This window comes from Salvelinus alpinus, chromosome 17, assembly GCF_045679555.1.
Source record: "Salvelinus alpinus chromosome 17, SLU_Salpinus.1, whole genome shotgun sequence".
NCBI lineage: Eukaryota > Metazoa > Chordata > Actinopteri > Salmoniformes > Salmonidae > Salvelinus > Salvelinus alpinus.
The window spans coordinates 48174884-48197150 of NC_092102.1; the positions used below are offsets into that span (position 1 = coordinate 48174884).

General features: G+C 44.6%; 1 protein-coding gene across 1 annotated transcript in view; it reads left to right on the plus strand.

Moving 5' to 3' along the window:
• Nucleotides 1-1605: 1605 nt before the first annotated feature.
• LOC139543101 (guanine nucleotide-binding protein G(i) subunit alpha-3-like) overlaps nucleotides 1606-22267 on the plus strand; it is a 74270-nt gene continuing 53608 nt past the window's right edge. Inside the window, exon 1 of the mRNA XM_071349269.1 lies at nucleotides 1606-2318. Coding sequence (XP_071205370.1) covers nucleotides 2201-2318 — 118 coding nt within the window. The 5' untranslated portion in view covers nucleotides 1606-2200. The remainder of the gene's footprint in view (nucleotides 2319-22267) is intronic.

A 22267-nucleotide genomic window follows, 5' to 3' on the forward strand; every position in this document is an offset into this window, starting at 1 on the left:
CGGCTGGGGTGAATCCAGTCCTCACTGGCTGGGGTGAATCCAGCCCTCATGTGCTTTTTTCACTTTATTCCTGACTTCTCTGATGAAATCCAGAGTAATCTACAGTGCTTTGCATAAGTATTCAGACCCCACACCTCACATGTTATTGTGTTACAAAGTGGGATTAAAATGCATTTAATTGTCTTTTTTTGTCAACAATCTACACAAAATACTCTAATGTCAAAATGGAAGACAAACTATATATTTTTTAAAGATAAATACAAAATTCATAACTAAAATATAGTGGTTATATTTTAACAAATCAGACATTGAATATCTCTTCAAGCATGGTCAAGATAACAATTATGCTGCGGATTATACAGTGAGTGTACAAAACATTAGGAACACGTGCTCTTTCCATGACATAGACTGACCAGGTGAATTCAGGTGAAAGCTATAATCCCTTATTGATGTCATTTGTTAAATCCACTTCAATCAGTGTAGATGAAGGGGAAGAGACAGGTTAGAAAATGATTTTTAAGCCTTGAGACAATTGAGACATGGATTGTGTATGTGTGCCATTCAGAGGGTGAACGGGCAAGACAAAAGATTGAACGGGGTATGGTTGTAGGTGTCAGGCACACCAGTTTGAGTGTGTCAAGAACTGCAACGCTGCTGGAGTTTTTTCCACACTCAACAGTTTCCCGTGTGTACCAAGAATGGTCCACCACCCAAAGGACATCCAGCCAACTTGACACAACTGTGGAAAGCATTTGGGAGTTAACATGGGCCAGCATCCCTATAGAACGCTTTCGACACCTTGCAGAGTCCATTCCCCTGATGAAATCCATCCACTGTTTCCATGGCAACCTGTCACCAATGACATTTTGGAGGAAGCGGGGTAGGAGGAGCAAGAGGACGAGAGGAGAAAAGGATTCTGATATGCTCTCTCCTTCTCCTCTCTCATCCCTCTCTCATCCCACCATCCCCCTCTACAGAGGATCTATTGAGTCAGTCGCTCTTATGCTCAATAGACATATACCACTGAGGTATATATATATATATATATATATATATATATATGACAATACATAGGGATTTATTTCAACATCCTTCTTTAGAAGGAGAGAGGACATTTTGCTCATTTCAAATTACATACCCGTCTTCTAAAATCCTGTGGCTGCCTTTTTATAATCAATAGGCTATGTTGATCTAATTTGCCAATTAAATTATGCAATTGTCAATAAAAACTTAACATATGATGATGTCTGTCTTGACTGGATGCAGTCAAGACAGACATCATCATCATCATGTCTTGACTGGATGCAGATGTGCCCTTATAAATCTGAGCTGCCTGTAATGACGATACAATTCCACTGGGGGAGCTCATACCAAAGAAAAAAGTTCCTCTGACCTCCCCCCCCCCCAAAAAATGCTGTATTGTATTCCCTCAAATAGAGGCTTTTGGATTGCTGCAACAATCATATTCAAATGTGAGCATTAACATCTACTGAGCATCTACTACTGAGACCAGAGGAATGTGTTAGGCGATTTTATTTTAGTGTCAGAGAGGCACATCATTTTCCATCCATCCCCCAAATATAGATTGTCTTTTTAGCCTGTTGTGACGTACATGAGCGCAGCTGGCAGATGCGTACACGCTCGCCATATGCGACAACATTGGCAAAATCAAGAAGACTAGACATTTGTAAGGTAGATATTTTATGAACCAATTACACAGTAGCTTTGAGTGGTATTACGAGCTAGCGAGCCAATAGTTTTGAAAGAATTCGGGACGAGGGAGCTACTCACCAGTTTATTTTTACCACGTTAACATTTGTAATAGGGAAAGTCGTGTTTTGTGTAGCTACTGTCTTTGTACGCTAGCTTAGGTCGCAGGCTCTAGCTTTACGTTAGAAAACGACTGCACCGTTTCTGCTACTTCGGCAGCATCCGTAGTTCTTTCAACGCGAAACCACACTTGTTTTTGGTGGCGTGAGTTTGTTCAGCATCTCTGTTTCTTTCCCATGTGGGATAGCAGCAATAGTGGTCGAGACTAGTTGGAGTGCCAACGCCTTTTTCTGTCTCTGACTGGGCGAAACTAATCGCGAAAGCACCCGAACGTTTTGTATTTCCCCCCCAAACAATTTATGAGCGGTAGCTGCAATTCAAAGCAGATATTGAAGAAGCCGCAAGTAGCTAGCTAACCAAGGGATTCAAAATGGGTTGCACGATCAGCCAAGAGGATAAAGCAGCGATGGAAAGGAGTAAAATGATTGATCGGAACCTACGAGAAGACCGAGACAAAGCGTCCAGGGAGGTGAAACTACTACTGCTTGGTAAGTCATTTTACAGTAGAAAGCCTGCTATTTTCCCAGTAACCAAAAAGGAGTAACAATTGCACAAATCTAGAGGAAGAAAATGCTTTGTTCGTTCTTTCAGAACAGTGGTACAATTATAGTTAGACATCGCTTCAAATCTAATCACATTTTATTTGTCACATGCGCCGAATACAACAGGTGTAGAACTTTAACCGTAAAATGCTTACTTGATGCCCTTAACCAACAATGCAGTTTTAAGAAAATAATTACAAAATAAAGTTTTTTAAAAGTAACGCAATAAAATAACGAGGCCATACAGGGGGTACCGGTACCGAGTCAAAGTGCGGGGGTACAGGTTAGTCGAAGTAATTGAGGTAATATGTAGGTAGGGTAAAGTGACAAACAAATGTATGTGTGTGGGGGGGGTCACTGCAAATAGTCCAGGTAGCTATTTGATTAGCTGTTCAGCAGTCTTATGGTTGGGGGTGAAAGCTGTTAAGCCTTTTGGACCTAGACATGGTGCTCTGGTACCGCTTGCTGTGCAGTAACAGAGAGAACAGTCTATGACTTGGGTGGCTGGAGTCTGACAATTTTTAGGGCCTTCCTCTGACACCGCCTAGTATAGAGGTCCTGGATGGCAGGAAGCTGAACCCCAGTGATGTACTTGGCCGTATGCACTACCCTCTGTAGCCGAGCAGTTGCCATACCAGGCGGTGATGCAACTGGGCAAGATGCTCTCGATGGTGCAGCTGTAGAACTTTTTTGAGGATCTAGGGATCCATGCCAAACCTTTTCAGTTTCCTGAGGGGGGAATAGGCATTGTCGTGCCAGCTTCAAGACTGTCTTGGTGTGTTTGGACCGTGATAGTTTGTTAGTAATGTGGACACCAATGAACTTAAAGCTCTCGACCCGCTCCACTACAGCCCCACCGATGTGAATGGGGGTGTGTTCGCACCCCCTTTTCCTGTAGTCCACGATCAGCTCCTTTGTCTTGCTCACGTTGAGGGAGAGGTTGTTGTCCTGGCATCATAGGGTTAATTTGCCCTTCCATTGCTTGCTTTAGTGTGATCGGATCTCAATTGAATACTTTCTGCATCATTATGTCTGAATGTAGGTGACATCTGAATGTAGTTTAGGATCTTTCTCCACTTGTTGAATTAACTCTTACATATTAAGCTCCACACTCTCTCTCTGTCTCTCTCTGTCTCTGTCTCTCTCTGTCTCTGTCTCTCTCTCTCTCTCTCTCTGTCTCTCTCTCTCTCTCTGTCTCTCTCTCTCTCTCTCTGTCTCTCTCTCTCTCTCTCTGTCTCTCTCTCTCTGTCTCTCTCTCTCAATTCAAATTGCTTTATTAACCAAACAATGTACATTTTGCCAGAGTGTACTTTAGAATTACAGTCTGAAAGTAATCGGACCCCTGAGTGTGTGCGGTAAGATTATTGTCCATTGTAATAGTTATTTTTATCCTTCATTATTGTTGTTACTAATTGTCCCGTTTAACAATATTATTGTAATTATGTTAATATTGTAAATGTATCACTTTACAGTGCATTCAGAAAGTATTCAGACCCCTTGACTTTTTAGACATGTTGTTACGTTACAGCCTTATTCTAAAATGGATTAAGTAGTTGTTTTTCCTCACCAATCTACATCACAATACCCCATAATGACATCACAATACCCCATAATGACATCACAATACCCCATAATGACATCACAATACCCCATAATGACAAAGCAAAAACTGTTTTTTTTAAACTTTTTGCAAATGTAGATTTTTTTTTATCACAACATGTTTTTACAAATCACATTTACGTAAGTATTCAGACCCTTTCCTCAGTACTTTGTTGAAGCACCTTCGGCTTTTTGGGTATGACACTACAAGCTTGGCACCTGTATTTGGAGAGTTTCTCCCATTCTTCTCTGCATATCATCTCAAGCTCTGTCAGGTTGGATGGGGAGCGTCGCTGCACAGCTATTTTCAGGTCTCTCCAGAGATGTTCGATTGTGGTCAAATCTGTGCCACTCAAGGACATTCAGAGACTTGTCGCGAAGTCACTCCTGCATTGTTTTGGCTGTGTGCTTAGGGTAGTTTTCCCGTTTCCCTTCACCCCAGTCTGAGGTCCTGAGCGCTCTGGAGCAGGTTTTCATCAAGGATCTCTCTGTACTTTGCTCCGTTCATCTTTGCCTCGATCCTGACTAGTCTCCCAGGCCCTGCCGCTGAAAAACATCCCCACAGCATGATGCTGCCATCACCATACTTCACTGTAGGGATGGTGCAGGGTTTCCTCCAGATGTGACACTTGGCATTCAGGCCAAAGAGTTAAATCTTGGTTTTATCAGACCAGAGAATCTTGTTTCTCATGGTCTGAGTCATTAGGTGCCTTTTGGTAAACTCCAAGCGGGCAGTCATGTGCCTTTTTTACTGAGGAGTGGCATCCGTATGGCCATTCTACCATAAAGGCCTGATTGGTGGAGTGCTGCAGAGATGGTTGTCCGTCTGGAAGGTTCTCCCATCTCCAGAGAGGAACTCCAGAGCTCTGGCAGATTGACCATTGGGTACTTGGTCACCTCCCAGTCAAAGGTTTTACACTTTTTTGGTTACTACATGATTCCATGTGTTATTTCATTGTTTTGATGTCTTCACTATTATTCTACAATGTAGAAAATAGTCAAAATAAACCCTTGAATGTGTTGGTTTGTCCAAACTTTTGACTGGTACTATATACCTTACATGCATGCATACTCACATACATACTCACATGCATACTCGCATACATACTCGCATACATACTCACATACATACTCGCATACATACTCGCATACATACTCGCATACATACTCGCATACATACTCGCATACATACTCGCATACATACTCGCATACATACTCGCATACATACTCGCATACATACTCGCATGCATACATACATACATACATACATACATACATACATACATACATACATACATACATACATACATACTCACATACATACTCACATACATACATGCATACATACATACATGCTTACATGCATGCATACATACATACACCCACCCACCACTTGGGCTCCCGAGAGCCAGTGTCAACTGTGAGCTGTTGCTAGAAAGCCAAGTGAAACTGTATGGTTTTCATTGTGACTCAGTAGTGAGGATAAATACATTCCCACCACGAATGATGTTTTTCAGTGTCTGTGAGATTTGTATAGAATGTGTCAGGACAGTAGGGGAGAGAGGGAGCAGTTACTTTATGTTCTGCTCTGGATCAGGTAAAACGATAACACCTGACAAGTTTTACTATCATCTTTAAAACATCTGAAACGTGTTACCTTACCCCCCTCCCCCATAAAGCATGCGGTTGCCAATGGAGCCATAGAGTACAACTATACCTAGGATATGGACAGACTGTGTTCCATGTGAGAGATCACATCATTAGCTGTGTGTTTGTGTGTGTTTGTGTGTGTGTGTGTGAGAGAGAGAAACAGCACTATGCAGATTGGTGTTAAATAGGTTTACACATCTAGTGGGAAAAGTACATTTTTTCTTTAAAGTTCTTTAACCAACTGCACAGAAAAGTGGTTTTCCATTTCCAGGCTTGGCCCTCAGTTCTCTCTCTTCCAGGCCTGGGTTGGAACGAAAGGAATTTCTAGGGGGAAACGAGAGCTGCTAGGATTCTAGCCTGGTCCCAGATCTCTTTGTGCTGTATTGCCAAATTACCACGGAAGTTTTAGGCCAAATAACCACGGAAGTTTTAGGCCAAATAACAGGCCCAATTAGGCCTAATAACAGATCTGGGACCAGGCTATTAGGATGTCCCGACAAATTGAGGCTGTTCCTAATGTTTGGTATGCTAGGAATGTTTGGTATGCTAGGAAGGTGTTCCTAATGTTTGCTATACTCAGTGTTAAGTGCACTACTTTTGACCAGAACCCAATTGGCCCTGGCCAAAAGTAGTGCACTAAATAGGGAATAGGGTACCATTTGGGACATAGACATAGTTTCTAGCGAAAATCATCATGCCAGTACTTGACCACACGAATATGATTCATGAATAACTTCCTTCATTGAAAACTGCTGCTCGCTGAGGCTGGCCTACATGTGAAATGGTCTTCAATGTGGTCTGGCCTACATGTGAAATGGTCTTCAATGTGGTCTACATGTGAAATGGTCTTCAATGCGGTCTGGCCTACATGTGAAATGGTCTTCAATGTGGTCTGGCCTACATGTGAAATGGTCTTCAATGTGGTCTGGCCTACATGTGAAATGGTCTTCAATGTGGTCTGGCCTACATGTGAAATGGTCTTCAATGTGGTCTGGTCTACGTGTGAAATGGTCTTCAATGTGGTCTGGTCTTGCATGTGAAAAGTCCCCTCGATACTGTAGGTTTGGATTTAAAGTCTCGTGGACAGAGTACGTAATTTCTTTAATAGAGTAATGGAGGGGTGTCAAACATACGGCGAGGGGAATCAAACTCTATATACTGTAAAATGACAATCTACATTCATACAGTATCTTGACTGAGTTCAGCTCGCTAATAATGACAGAATTGACAGCTAGACAGTCAGGGACCAAAAGTGATGAGGACTATTTTTTTAGCAAATTTTAACGGACCCAATGCTGCCCAAAATTAGTTTGAGACCCCTGTAATAATGTTATTTATCAGATGCTTTTATCCAAAGCGACTTAGTCATGCATGCATTCATTGTATATACAGTGCATTCGGGAAAGTATTCAGACCCCTTGACTTTTTGCACATTTTGTTACGTCACAGCCTTATTCTAAAATGGATTCAAAAAAAATTAAATCCTTACCAATCAACACACAATACCTCATAATGAAAAAGCGAAAACAGGTTTTTATAAATATTTCGCTAATGTTTTATTAATAAACCCCCGATGACTCGTATTAAAATATATATATATATTTCTTTTTATTTGGAATGCTAAGCCAGACAAAATTAAACATGCCTATTTATATAATGAATCTGAGTTGGGGGTGCTAAAATTATGAAAGCTTTTTAACCTCTCACTAAAAGCTTCACTCGTACATAAGTTATACTTAAACCTCAAATGGTTCTCCAGCAGTTTATTAAGGAAGGCTCATCCTTTGTTAAAAAATTGGCTTTTTGCCTTTATACTGATTACAACTTCTCATTTCCGACTAATTGAAAATTAAATTTTGTTTTAAAGTATCTCCTTTTTTTAAAAACAATCCGTACGAAGCTGGTTACAATTTCACTTTAATCCTCCAGAAAGATAGAACAAATGTTATGGTTAAATTCAAATATACTGATTAAAAAAACATTCTTAATGGATTTATTTATTTTTAAATGGTATTATATTTGTCAATTATATTATGAATAGAAACGGAGGAGGTATGTCACATGCTGTTATCGAAAATACAGTGGGGAGAACAAGTATTTGATACACTGCCGATTTTGCAGGTTTTCCTACTTACAAAGCATGTAGAGGTCTGTAATTTTTATCATAGGTACACTTCAACTGTGAGAGACGGAATCTAAAACAAAAATCCAGAAAATCACATTGTATGATTTTTAAATAATTAATTTGCATTTTATTGCATGACATAAGTATTTGATCACCTACCAACCAGTAAGAATTCCGGCTCTCACAGACCTGTTAGTTTTTCTTTAAGAAGCCCTCCTGTTCTCCACTCATTACCTGTATTAACTGCACCTGTTTGAACTCGTTACCTGTATAAAAGACACCTGTCCACACACAATCAAACAGATTCCAACCTCTCCACAATGGCCAAGACCAGAGAGCTGTGTAAGGACATCAGGGATAAAATTGTAGACCTGCACAAGGCTGGGATGGGCTACAGGACAATAGGCAAGCAGCTTGGTGAGAAGGAAACAACTGTTGGCGCAATTATTAGAAAATGGAAGAAGTTCAAGATGACGGTCAATCACCCTCGGTCTGGGGCTCCATGCAAGATTTCACCTCGTGGGGCATCAATGATCATGAGGAAGGTGAGGGATCAGCCCAGAACTACACGGCAGGACCTGGTCAATGACCTGAAGAGAGCTGGGACCACAGTCTCAAAGAAAACCATTAGTAACACACTACGCCGTCATGGATTAAAATCCTGCAGCGCACGCAAGGTCCCCCTGCTTAAGCCAGTGCATGTCCAGGCCTGTCTGAAGTTTGCCAATGACCATCTGGATGATCCAGAGGAGGAATGGGAGAAGGTCATGTGGTCTGATGAGACAAAAATAGAGCTTTTTGGTCTAACTCCACTCGCCGTGTTTGGAGGAAGAAGAAGTATGAGTACAACCCCAAGAACACCATCCCAACCGTGAAGCATGGAGGTGGAAACATCATTCTTTGGGGATGCTTTTCTGCAAAGGGGACAGGACGACTGCACCGTATTGAGGGGAGGATGGATGGGGCCATGTATCGCGAGATCTTGGCCAACAACCTCCTTCCCTCAGTAAGAGCATTGAAGATGGGTCGTGGCTGGGTCTTCCAGCATGACAACGACCTGAAGCACACAGCCATGGCAACTAAGGAGTGGCTCCGTAAGAAGCATCTCAAGGTCCTGGAGTGGCCTAGCCAGTCTCCAGACCTGAACCCAATAGAAAATCTTTGGAGGGAGCTGAAAGTCCGTATTGCCCAGCGACAGCCCCGAAACCTGAAGGATCTGGAGAAGATCTGTAGGGAGGAGTGGGCCAAAATCCCTGCTGCAGTGTGTGCAAACCTAGTCAAGAACTACAGGAAACGTATGATCTCTGTAATTGCAAACAAAGGTTTCTGTACCAAATATTAAGTTCTGCTTTTCTGATGTATCAAATACTTATGTCATGCAATAAAATGCAAATTAATTACTTAAAAATCATACAATGTGATTTTCTGGATTTTTGTTTTAGATTCCGTCTCTCACAGTTGAAGTGTACCTATGATAAAAATTACAGACCTCTACATGCTTTGTAAGTAGGAAAACCTGCAAAATCGGCAGTGTATCAAATACTTGTTCTCCCCACTGTATATGGGAATATCTGCTCAATACAAATTTACAACCAACTGATTGCAGCACTACCACAAAAATGGAGGAGGTAAGTGGAAAAGAGAGAAGGTAGGGAACTTGTTTGCCTGCCATTTGTTAAAGATACAAATTGACTGAAAGGAACTGGCATAAATAGAAAAATATACCAGTTTCATCTGAGGACAAACATGTTGACAGCTGCACCATACAGGATGCAAAATAAATTTGAGCTTTTCGATGTACCAATTCCATGACACATGGTTTATGAACTGGTACAAAAACTACACTTGATTCAACACTGAGTTTTTCAATTTAAATTATTATATAAAATTCTTGCCACCAATAGAATGCTATATATATATATATATATATATATATATGAGGCATACAACAATCTCAGCTCTAGATTTAGCTGCGAAGAGATCACAGGTTCAGAAATGGTAATTAAAAAATATCACAACATGCAATTAAAATGAACCTTACAAATAGCAGTGTTGGGCGATCTGGAAAGCCACAGTCAGTCAGTAAATAATACTCGGAGGAAAGATTTTCATCTTTAGCTCACAATCTAAAATATGATTAGAAAGGTTCAAACATTTTGTAAAACAGCACAATTGAAAAATATATGGCACATGGAAACCAAACGAGGGTGGTGTATGGTGATAGGTGGGATGGGCTGAGAGGGCGGGATTAAAGAGCTGAGGTATATGGTGATAGGTGCGATGGGCTGAGAGTGGCTGAGAGGGCGGGATTAAAGAGCTGAGGTCTATGGTGATAGGTGGGATGGGCTGAGAGGGCGGGATTAAAGAGCTGAGGTCTATGGTGATAGGTGGGATGGGCTGAGAGTGGCTGAGAGGGCGGGATTAAAGAGCTTATGTTTGGTAATGTATTATTGTTATGTGACTGCTTTCTATAAAAGTGCCGTATATGTACAATGTACATGTTACATGTATGTATATGTAGCAAAAAATCGGTAAAAAAAATAAAAATGATGTTTGTCCTCCTCCTCCTCCACAGGTGGTGGAGGGATTAATAATAACTGATACCTTATTGACATAAGTATTCAGAACCTTCGTTATGAGACTCGAAATTGAGCTCCGGTGAATCCCGTTGCCATTGATCATCATTGAGATGTTTCTACAACTTGATTGGAGTCCACCTCTGGTAAATTCAATTGATTGGACATGATTTGGAAAGGCACATGCCTGTCTATATAAGGTCCCACAGTTGACAATTCATGTCAGAGCAAAAACCAAGCCATGAGGTTGAAGGACTTGTTCGGAGAGCGCCGAGATGAGATTGAGTCGAGGCACAGATCTGGGGAAGGGTACCAAAAAATGTCTGCAGCATTGAAGGTCCCCAAGAACACAGTGGCCTCCATCATTCTTAAATGGAAGAAGTTTGGAACCCCTAAGACTCTTCCTAGAGCTGGCCGCCCGGCCAAACTGAGCAATTTGGGAAGAAGGACCTTGGTCAGAGTTCTGGAGTTCCTCTGTGGAGATGGGAGAAACTTCCAGAAGGACAACCATCTCTGCAGCACTCCACCAATCTTGCCTTTACGGTAGAATGGCCAGATGGAAGCCACTCCTCAGTAAAAGGCACATGACAGCCCGCTTGGAGTTTGCCAAAAGGCACCTAAAAGACTCTCAGACCATGAGAAACAAGATTCTCTTGTCTGATGAAACCAAGATTGAACTATTTGGCCTGAATGCCAAGTGTCATGTCTGGAGGAAACCTGCACCATCCCTACAGTGAAGTGTGGTGGCAGTATCATGCTGTGGGGATGTTTTTCAGCGGCAGGGCCTGGGAGACTAGTCAGGATCGAGGTAAAGATGAACGGAGCAAAGTGTAGATAGATATTTGATGAAAACCTGCACCAGAACGCTCAGGACCTCCAGACTGTGTCGTAGGTTCACCTTCCAACAGAACAACGACCCTAAGCACACAGCCAAGACAACGCAGGACTGTCTTCGGGACAAGTCTCTGAATGTCCTTGAGTGGCCCAGCCAGACCCGATCAAATAATGTTTTTGCACATTCAAAACTTGTGTTAACGGAGGCTTTTTCTTAGTCTGAGGTTTTACTTGGGAACATGTGAAAGTCTCCTGTTGGTCTGAAATACACATTTTAATGTGATCACATAGGCCTAGTCCTAACAATGGAAGCATTTTGCAGTCCAAATAGAATCCTATCAAACTCTCACACACCATGTCAAACTTGGCAGATTTAGCTATTTCTCAGAAAACCATTTTGTTGGAGGCAAATCGTTAAAGAGTATTAGAAGGTTAGTGAATGAGAAAATGAGTGAGGATACCACAAAACCGAGCTCCATCTTTTCCTCTCTAACGATCCATCCCTGACTAAAGCTTGTTCTTGCTTTTACAACCGCTGTCTGTTCTAGTCGTGTCAGAGTTGTCCCCGACTCCCATCCGTGATGTCGTCAGTCAGAACACTGTAGAAATGGAGTCTAGAACACTGTAGAAATGGAGTCTAGAACACTGTAGAAATGGAGTCTAGAACACTGTAGAAATGGAGTCTAGAACACTGTAGAAATGGAGTCTAGAACACTGTAGAAATGGAGTCTAGAACACTGTAGAAATGGAGTCTAGAACACTGTAGAAATGGAGTCTAGAACACCGTAGACGATATACCTATATTACACTGGAAGTCAGCGGATCATTCAGATGTAGATTCCTTAGCTGAATAACAAGTGCTTATTATTATGTTCATTCCTAGTCCAACCTCTAAATAGTGACGACATTGCTCCAGCAGTGCCTCACTGTCTAAGCTAGACTAATTAGTGTGATGCTACAGTACAAATGCGGATTCAACCATCCATGCATGTTTATTCAACTTATTGTCTCTCTGTGGTGATTTGTGCTCCATTTAGGAGACACGTGTGTGTACACACACACACACACAGACCTACATGCATACACACAGACACAGGAGTGCTCACAAGCACCACACTCACATGTTTTGTTAATATGCAGTGTTCACACCCTGTAGGCCTATTTGTAAATCAGTTATACTGTAGCAGTCGTCTCACTCATAGTTTCACGTTTTATTAGTCGCATGTACAGGATACACATGGTATGCACCATCCAATGAAATGCTTACTTGCAGATTCCTTCTGGACAATGAAACAACAATAAGAAACACGTACTGGGCCGTCTTCACCACCCGCTGCAGGGCTTTGCGGTCGCAGTGATGTACTGGGACTTCTTCACCACCCGCTGCAGGGCCTTGCGGTCGCAGTGATGTACTGGGACTTCTTCACCACCCGCTGCAGGGCCTTGCGGTCGCAGTGATGTACTGGGCCGTCTTCACCACCCGCTGCAGGGCCTTGCGGTCGCAGTGATGTACTGGGCCTTCTTCACCACCCGCTGCAGGGCCTTGCGGTCGCAGTGATGTACTGGGCCTTCTTCACCACCCGCTGCAGGGCCTTGCGGTAGCAGTGATGTACTGGGCCTTCTTCACCACCCGCTGCAGGGCCTTGCGGTAGCAGTGATGTACTGGGCCTTCTTCACCACCCGCTGCAGGGCCTTGCGGACGCAGTGATGTACTGGGCCTTCTTCACCACCCGCTGCAGGGCCTTGCGGACGCAGTGATGTACTGGGCCGTCTTCACCACCCGCTGCAGGGCCTTGCGGTAGCAGTGATGTACTGGGCCTTCTTCACCACCCGCTGCAGGGCCTTGCGGACGCAGTGATGTACTGGGCCTTCTTCACCACCCGCTGCAGGGCCTTGCGGTAGCAGTGATGTACTGGGCCTTCTTCACCACCCGCTGCAGGGCCTTGCGGTAGCAGTGATGTACTGGGCCTTCTTCACCACCCGCTGCAGGGCCTTGCTGTAGCAGTGATGTACTGGGCCTTCTTCACCACCCGCTGCAGGGCCTTGCTGTAGCAGTGATGTACTGGGCCTTCTTCACCACCCGCTGCAGGGCCTTGCGGTCGCAGTGATGTACTGGGCCTTCTTCACCACCCGCTGCAGGGCCTTGCGGTCGCAGTGATGTACTGGGCCTTCTTCACCACCCGCTGCAGGGCCTTGCGGTCGCAGTGATGTACTGGGCCGTCTTCACCACCCGCTGCAGGGCCTTGCGGTAGCAGTGATGTACTGGGCCTTCTTCACCACCCGCTGCAGGGCCTTGCGGTCGCAGTGATGTACTGGGCCGTCTTCACCACCCGCTGCAGGGCCTTGCGGTCGCAGTGATGTACTGGGCCTTCTTCACCACCCGCTGCAGGGCCTTGCGGTCGCAGTGATGTACTGGGCCTTCTTCACCACCCGCTGCAGGGCCTTGCGGTAGCAGTGATGTACTGGGCCTTCTTCACCACCCGCTGCAGGGCCTTGCGGTAGCAGTGATGTACTGGGCCTTCTTCACCACCCGCTGCAGGGCCTTGCGGTAGCAGTGATGTACTGGGCCGTCTTCACCACCCGCTGCAGGGCCTTGCGGTAGCAGTGATGTACTGGGCCGTCTTCACCACCCGCTGCAGGGCCTTGCGGTAGCAGTGATGTACTGGGCCGTCTTCACCAGGCTTTGTCGTGCCCTCTTCACGACTGTCTTTGTGTTTTTTATTTATTTAACCTTCATTTAACTAGGCAAGTCAGTTAAGAACAAATACTTATTTACAATGACGGCCTAGGAACAGTGTGTTAACTGCCGTGTTCAGGGGCAGAACGACTGATTTTTACCTTGTCAGCTTGGGGATTCGAACCAGCAACCGTTCGGTTATTGGCCCAACGCTCTAACCACTAGGCTACCTGCCGCCTCAGGAAGCCTAGTATGTTTAAACCATGATAGTTTGTTGGTGATCTGGACACCAAGGACCTTGAAGATCTCAACTTGATACTCGTAATCGGTTTTACTCGTTATTGTAAAACACAGAAATGTGCTTTAAATGCCGGTAAATCCTATACCTCAAGTGTGCATTCACTCGGATCACATCGTTATTGTTGTAGCTTTTAATGGGTTAGAGTTAATGTTTACAGTTAATTCATTGAGCTGTATCGAAAGATATTTTCTTTACAGTTATTTACATATGTAATTGTATTATAATTTGTGTGATGGCGATGGAGAGAACTACATACATACTTCTGCTGTATTGGATTACGCTAGTGACTGAAGTACCAGAATGCCTTGCGACAGGTAGTAGAAAAAAGGAGAACGCGTCAGTTATGTTCAAGTGATTATCCTGACTTTCGCTAGCAACTTTCTTTTATTGTTTTGTAGAATCTAAAGTTGTTAAATGTAACGTGAACAAGTATTATTACTAAAATAAGCTTTCATTTCACAACCCGGCGTCCCGAGTCATTACTTTGAACATAGTTATTCTATATTTTTGGTGCCGAAACCCTGGGAAAAGTATGAGCTGCTACGAAGATCATAGGGAGGAAGCGACTGAAATGGTTGAGGAGGAACGTCGGCATGAAGCAGAAGGAATGAGACGAAAGCGGGGTACCATTCGAGGTTCCACAACACGGATTTTGAATCCGATTGACGTCGAAATCACCCAGTCAACTCCGGATACCGATCACTTGAGTACATTGTTGGAATTGCTGTCAGCTGAGGAGCACATCTTGTTTGAACTTGATCATGGAATTTAACAGTTAACGCCATTGGACGTGTTGGAGGCAGAGATTGCATGCACGGAGGATTACAAAGAGCGCGTTATCATGCTGAAGAGCCGTGCACAACGAGTGATAAAGAAAAACCAGGATCTCAAGCCACTACCAGCACGGGTGAGTGACGCTAATTCAAACAGATCACAGAGACAATCAGTAAGGCTACCACAGTTGATTATTGAGAAATTCTATGGAGATGTCAGTTTGTGGCAGGAGTTTTGGAACCAGTATGAGACCGCTATTCACAACAATGATTCACTGTGTAATAAAGAGAAGTTTACCTATCTGAAAACATATCTCACTAGACCAGCTGCAAAGGCAGTAGCAGGACTGATGTTAACAGACAGTAACTATGATGATGCAATCGCTCTGCTCAAGAGCAAATTTGGAAGGAAAGATCTTGTGATTACATGTCTCACATGTCAAAGCTGCTGAATCTCACTCCTGTGAAGAAATCCTCTGATCTAAATGCATTGAGGCAGCTATATGATTAATGTGAAATTCAGATTAGGAGCTTGGACTCACTGTCAGAAACCTCTGGAAGCCTACTATGCCCAATCTTACTGCAGATGATTCCAGAGGACGTAGCTCTTGACTATAGTCGTCAGAGGGGAGTAGATGATGAATGGAAAATGTCTGAGATCGTCAGTTTCCTACAGAAGGAGGTTCAGAGCAGGCAGAGAGAACTACAAATGACAAGATCATGCAACCAACAGAAAGAGGACAAACCATGGAACAAGTTATGCTCCTCCAATGAAATTAAAACAAAAATGCCCAACATGCCATCTGCTGCTGCACTGCATACAGCCAGCCAGAAGGAACAAAACTGTCTATTCTGTGACAGTGCAGACCACAATATTGCTACACGCAAAGAGAAACTAAAGAAAACTGGAAGATGCTTTGTATGTTTAGGACAGAAACACACAGCAAAATTCTGTAAAGTCAAAGATGTGTCATGTGCAACATGTGGAAGCAGACATCACATTGCAGTGTGTACTGGTTAGAGGAGTGAGGTTCAACCCCCCCCCCCTACTGTTTCTGAAGCAGATATCACATTGCAGTGTGTACTGGTTAGAGGAGTGAGGTTCAACCCCCCCCCCCCCTACTGTTTCTGAAGCAGACATCACATTGCAGTGTGTACTGGTTAGAGGAGTGAGGTTCAACCCCCCCCCCCCCTACTGTTTCTGAAGCAGATATCACATTGCAGTGTGTACTGGTAAGAGGAGTGAGGTTCAACCCCCCCCCCCTACTGTTTCTGAAGCAGATATCACATTGCAGTGTGTACTGGTAAGAGTAGTGAGGTTCAACCCCCCCCTACTGTTTCTGAAGCAGATATCACATTGCAGTGTGTACTGGTAAGAGGAGTGAGGTTCAACCCCCCCCCCCCCTACTGTTTCTGAAGCAGACATCACATTGCAGTGTGTACCGGTAAGAGGAGTGAGGTTCAACCCCCTACTGTTTCTGAAGCAGATATCACATTGCTGTGTGTACTGGTAAGAGGAGTGAGGTTCAACCCCCCCCCCCCCCCCTACTGTTTCTGAAGCAGATATCACATTGCAGTGTGTACTGGTAAGAGGAGTGAGGTTCAACCCCCCCCCCCCCCCCCTACTGTTTCTGAAGCAGATATCACATTGCAGTGTGTACTGGTAAGAGGAGTGAGGTGCAACCCCCCCTACTGTTTCTGAAGCAGATATCACATTGCAGTGTGTACTGGTAAGAGGAGTGAGGTTCAACCCCCCCCCCCCCCCCCCCCTACTGTTTCTGAAGCAGATATCACATTGCAGTGTGTACTGGTAAGAGGAGTGAGGTTCAACCCCCCCCTACTGTTTCTGAAGCAGATATCACATTGCAGTGTGTACTGGTAAGAGGAGTGAGGTTCAACCCCCCCCCCCCCCCCCCCCCCTACTGTTTCTGAAGCAGATATCACATTGCAGTGTGTACCGGTAAGAGGAGTGAGGTTCAACCCCCCCCCTACTGTTTCTGAAGCAGATATCACATTGCAGTGTGTACTGGTAAGAGGAGTGAGGTTCAACCCCCCCCCCCCTACTGTTTCTGAAGCAGATATCACATTGCAGTGTGTACTGGTAAGAGGAGTGAGGTTCAACCCCCTACTGTTTCTGAAGCAGATATCACATTGCAGTGTGTACTGGTTAGAGGAGTGAGGTTCAACCCCCTACTGTTTCTGAAGCAGACATCACATTGCAGTGTGTACTGGTAAGAGGAGTGAGGTTCAACCCCCCCCCCCCCCCTACTGTTTCTGAAGCAGACATCACATTGCAGTGTGTACCGGTAAGAGGAGTGAGGTTCAACCCCCTACTGTTTCTGAAGCAGACATCACATTGCAGTGTGTACTGGTAAGAGGAGTGAGGTTCAACCCCCCCCCCCCCCCTACTGTTTCTGAAGCAGACATCACATTGCAGTGTGTACTGGTAAGAGGAGTGAGGTTCAACCCCCCCCCCCCCCCCCCCCTACTGTTTCTGAAGCAGATATCACATTGCAGTGTGTACTGGTAAGAGGAGTGAGGTTCAACCCCCTACTGTTTCTGAAGCAGATATCACATTGCAGTGTGTACTGGTTAGAGGAGTGAGGTTCAACCCCCTACTGTTTCTGAAGCAGACATCACATTGCAGTGTGTACTGGTAAGAGGAGTGAGGTTCAACCCCCCCCCCCCCCTACTGTTTCTGAAGCAGACATCACATTGCAGTGTGTACCGGTAAGAGGAGTGAGGTTCAACCCCCTACTGTTTCTGCAGATGCTGCTGTTTCCTCAGTTATTCCCCATTCAGTGAAGATGAAACCAGACGGACAGAACACTGTGTTGCTACAAACGGCAAAGGCATGAGTAGAAGGCCCATCGGGCAGGAAGATAGCTCGTTGCTTACTAGATGGAGGCAGTCAGAGAAGCTTCACACATGAAGGGCTTGAAGCTACCAGTAATCAGACAAGAGGCACTCACTCTTCACACGTTTGTCTCCTCTGCTCCAGTAACGTCCCAACGCAACACAGTGAAAGTCATCTTGGAGAATGTCTGGGACAAACAGCAGAGAATAGCGAGAGAGGCAATTGAAACCCCACAAGTGGTTCCTGGTGAACAGATTCAACATGAGCTCAATAGAAAGGGACTGCAGCTCGCAGACTTTCCAGGAGATGACCATGATCCTGAACTCTCTGTCCTGATAGGAGCAGATTACTACTGGCAGATAGTATCAGGCCGAGTGGAGCGACTGACGGAGACGCTGGTTGCTTTAGAGAGCACCTTTGGATGGTCGGTGCAGGGACCAGTGTCCATGTCAAGTGTCGCCGAGGCAACGTGCATGTTCATCCCACTTGATGAAGACACACTAGTCTCCAAACAACTGCATGCATTCTGGGAGCTTGAGTCTCTGGGTATTATAAGTGAGAACACAGAACCCAGAGGAAAACGAGGCTCTACAGAGGTTCGAGAAAACAACCACCTTCAAAGATGGACAATACCATGTGGAGTTGCCATGGAAATGAGAAATGCCAGAACTCCAAGACAACTATAGAATCGCCAAGAAATGGTTTGAAAGTCTGAAGAAAAGACTGAAGAAGGATGTGACATTGTACAGCAGATACAATGAAGTAGTAGAGGACTACTTAAAACAGGATATGACAGAGGACGTGCCCAAGGACAAAGCATCAAGCGCAGACAACGTAAAATACTACTTACCTCACCATGCAGTACTCCGAGAAGATAAGGTGACGACAAAACAGAGTGGTGTTTGATGCCTCGTCCCATGAAGATGGCTGTCCATCCCTCAATGACTGTCTACTCACAGGACAGAACCTGAATCCGGATCTGCTAAGCGTTCTGGTAAGGTTCAGACTACATGAGATCGCATTCATGGCAGACATCAAAAAGGCTTTCCTGCAGATATCCCTAGCAGAGAGAGACGCCGTGAGATTCCTATGGCTCACAGGCCCACCAAGGGGAGAAAATTAAGAGGAGCTGCGTGTACTGAGGATGAAAAGAGTGGTATTTGGATCTTCCTCAAGTCCATTCTTGCTGGCAGCTACAATCAGGAAGCACCTGAAACAATATGAAACAGAACAACCAGAAGTTGTAGAGATATTGAGTCACTCTATGTAGATGACTTCATTGCAAGTTCACGCAATGTTGAAGAGGCTTACGTTGTGACAACAACTGCAAAGCGAATGCTGTCGATTGCAGGCATGGACCTCTGCAAGTGGATTACCAACTCTCTTGAACTGAAAACAAAATGGGAGGAGAGTACCGACAACTGACCACCCGTTGACGCTAGAAACACAAGGATTAGTGCTGAAGGTTTTAGGTTTAGTATGGAGACCGGAAACAGATGACTTTGTGTTTGACCTCAGGCCGCTACTGAGCATTCTAAAGCAAAAGGAAAACACAAAGAGAAGTGTTCTGTAGTCGTCTGCACGTATCTTCGACCCTCTTGGTTTCCTGACCCCCTTCACCATCAGAATCAAGTGCATGTTCCAGGAAATGTGGGAGAAGGGACTCAGCTGAGATGAAGAATTACCACCTGATCTGACACGAGAATGGCAACAGTGGTGTTCAGAACTACCCCAGTTACACCAGCTCGCCATACCAAGGTGGTACAGAACAGACATGCGGCCACAGAACTACACGTGTTCTGTGACGCAAGTGAAAGGTGGTGCAGTAGCTTACTTGCAAGGTGAATCACAAGACAGGGAAACAATGACAAGTCTAGTCGCATCCAAGTCCAGGGTAGCCCCACTCAAGAAAATGACGCTGCCACGCCTGGAGCTCATGGGAGCTGTGATTGGAGCGAGACTAGCAAAACAACCTGATCACCACACTGAAAATGGAACAAAAACAGATCAAAATGTGGACAGACTCGATGATCGTGCTGCATTGGATTTCCAGCTCGGCTCAGAAATGGAAACGGTTTGTCGTGAACAGAGTCACCGAGATCCAGTCCTTGACCAATCCAGAGTCATGGTCACATATTGAAGGGAAAACGAATCCAGCCGACCTCCCTACAAGTGGACAAACTGTTCGAAACGTAACACAGAGCTATCTATGGTGGAATGGACCCAGCATTCTGACATCACCCAATCAGTCTGAGGAGACGGATGATAAAGTTCCAGAAGAGGTGAATACAGAACTCAAGTCCAGTCGCCAGGTTACTGTACAGCTCACAGCAAACAGCACAGACATCACTGAACCCGTTTTTGGAGCTTGAAAGGTATAGCAAACTGAAAAGAGCGTTCAGAGTGACCGCATGGATGAAGAGATCCCTAGGCAATGATCGTACAAACATAAAGATGTGACGTGAACTGACTGCTGATGAACTGAGGCACAAAAGTACTGGATCAAGATAACACGAGTTTCAGTCAGGAGATCAAACTACTAAAGGCAGGAAAAGGCCTAAACAATGACTGTAAAATCAGAGAACTGAAACCGTTCCTGGACGAACACAAACTACTCAGTGTAGGAGGAAGACTGCAACAGTCCAACGTCACATTCAGAGAGCAGCACCCATGGGTTCTGCCCAACAAGCACAGATACTCAAATGCTGATAGAGTACCACCATGAGAAGGTGATGCATTCTGGAGCAAGAGACACTCTAGTACAAATCAGAGAGCGATACTGGATCTTGCATGCTAGACCGCTAGTCAAGATCACAGTGGCAAGATGTTTAGTGTGCAAGAGATTCAAGGCAAGGGCCGGACAGCAGGTCACTGCGCCTTTACCAAAAGACAGAATAACTGAATCTCCACCATTCGAAGTCACAGGTGTGGATTTTGCAGGACCGCTCTATGTGAAAGAAAATGGTTCTGTGAAGAAGTCATACATTGCACTGTTCACTTGTGCTGTAACCAGAGCAGTGCATTTGGAACTGGTCTCAGATCAGTCAACAGAGAAATTCCTGTTAGCTCTGAAAAGATTCATCTCAAGGAGAGGATTATGCAAGGTAATCTACTCAGACAATGCAAAAACCGTTCAAGAGAGCTGATCAGGACTTGAAAGAGCTGTGGAAGGCAATCGAAGAGCCCCAACTCTTGGCGTTCTTCTCAGAAAGGGGCATCACCTGGAGGTTCATCGCCGAGCGAGCAGCCTGGTGGGGCGGATTCTGGCAAAGACTCGTCAGGTCAGTGAAAACATGCCTGCGAAAGGTTCTTGGGAGAGCTTCACTCAACTTTGAAGAGATGTGCACAGTCCTGACAGAGGTTGAAGCTATCCGAAATTCTAAGCCTCTTCGTGCACATTGAAGTGGATGAACTACAACCCCTGACCCCAGCACACTTCCTGGTGGGTAAAAGATGAACCTCTTTGCCGCCCAATCCATTTCCGGCTGACACTCAGCACCCAACGCTAAACAAGGAGGAAATGACACACAGATGGAAGTACAGGCAGAGACTTGTGACCAGCTTCTAGAACAGCTGTCGAAGAGACAGCGCAAAGTCACTACTTACTGGATCTAATGTCAGCACACCGCTGTGACACACCACAGCCCACCCCACTGAAAGCGGGTGACGTTGCACTCATCGGCGAAGATAACACACCCAGACAAACCTGGAAACTAGGAAAGATTGAGGAGCTGTTTCCAGACCGAGATGACCTAGTTAGGTCATGTTCAGTTCGTACTGCTTCGGGGACTTTGTTGAGAAGACCTGTTCAGAGATTTAGATGAACACAGTTGTTCATCAGGGGGAGAATTTTGTAACTTTTAATATGTTAGAGTTAATGTTTACAGTTAATTCATTGAGCTGTATCTAAAGATATTTTCTTTACAGTTATTTACATATGTAATTGTAGTAGAATTCGTGTGATGGAGATTGAGAGAACTACATACATATTTTTGTTGTATTGGTTAGTATTGGATTTACGGTATTGACTGCAAGTACCAGAATGCCTTGCGACGGGTAGTAGAAGAAAGGAGAACGCGCCAGTTATGTACAAGTGATTATCCTGACTTTCGCTTGCAACTTTCATTTTTTTGAACAAGTATTATTACTAAAATAAGCTTTCATTTCACAACCCGACATTGCGAGTCATTACTTTGAAGATAGTTATTCTATAGTTATGTTCCTTCATTACGGCTCCATCACTCAGATCACATCGTTATGTTCCTTCATTACGGCTCCATCACTCAGATCACATCGTTATGTTCCTTCATTACGGCTCCATCACTCAGATCACATCGTTATGTTCCTTCATTACTGCTCCATCACTCAGATCACATCGTTATGTTCCTTCATTACTGCTCCATCACTCAGATCACATCGTTATGTTCCTTCATTACTGCTCCATCACTCAGATCACATCGTTATGTTCCTTCATTACTGCTCCATCACTCAGATCACATCGTT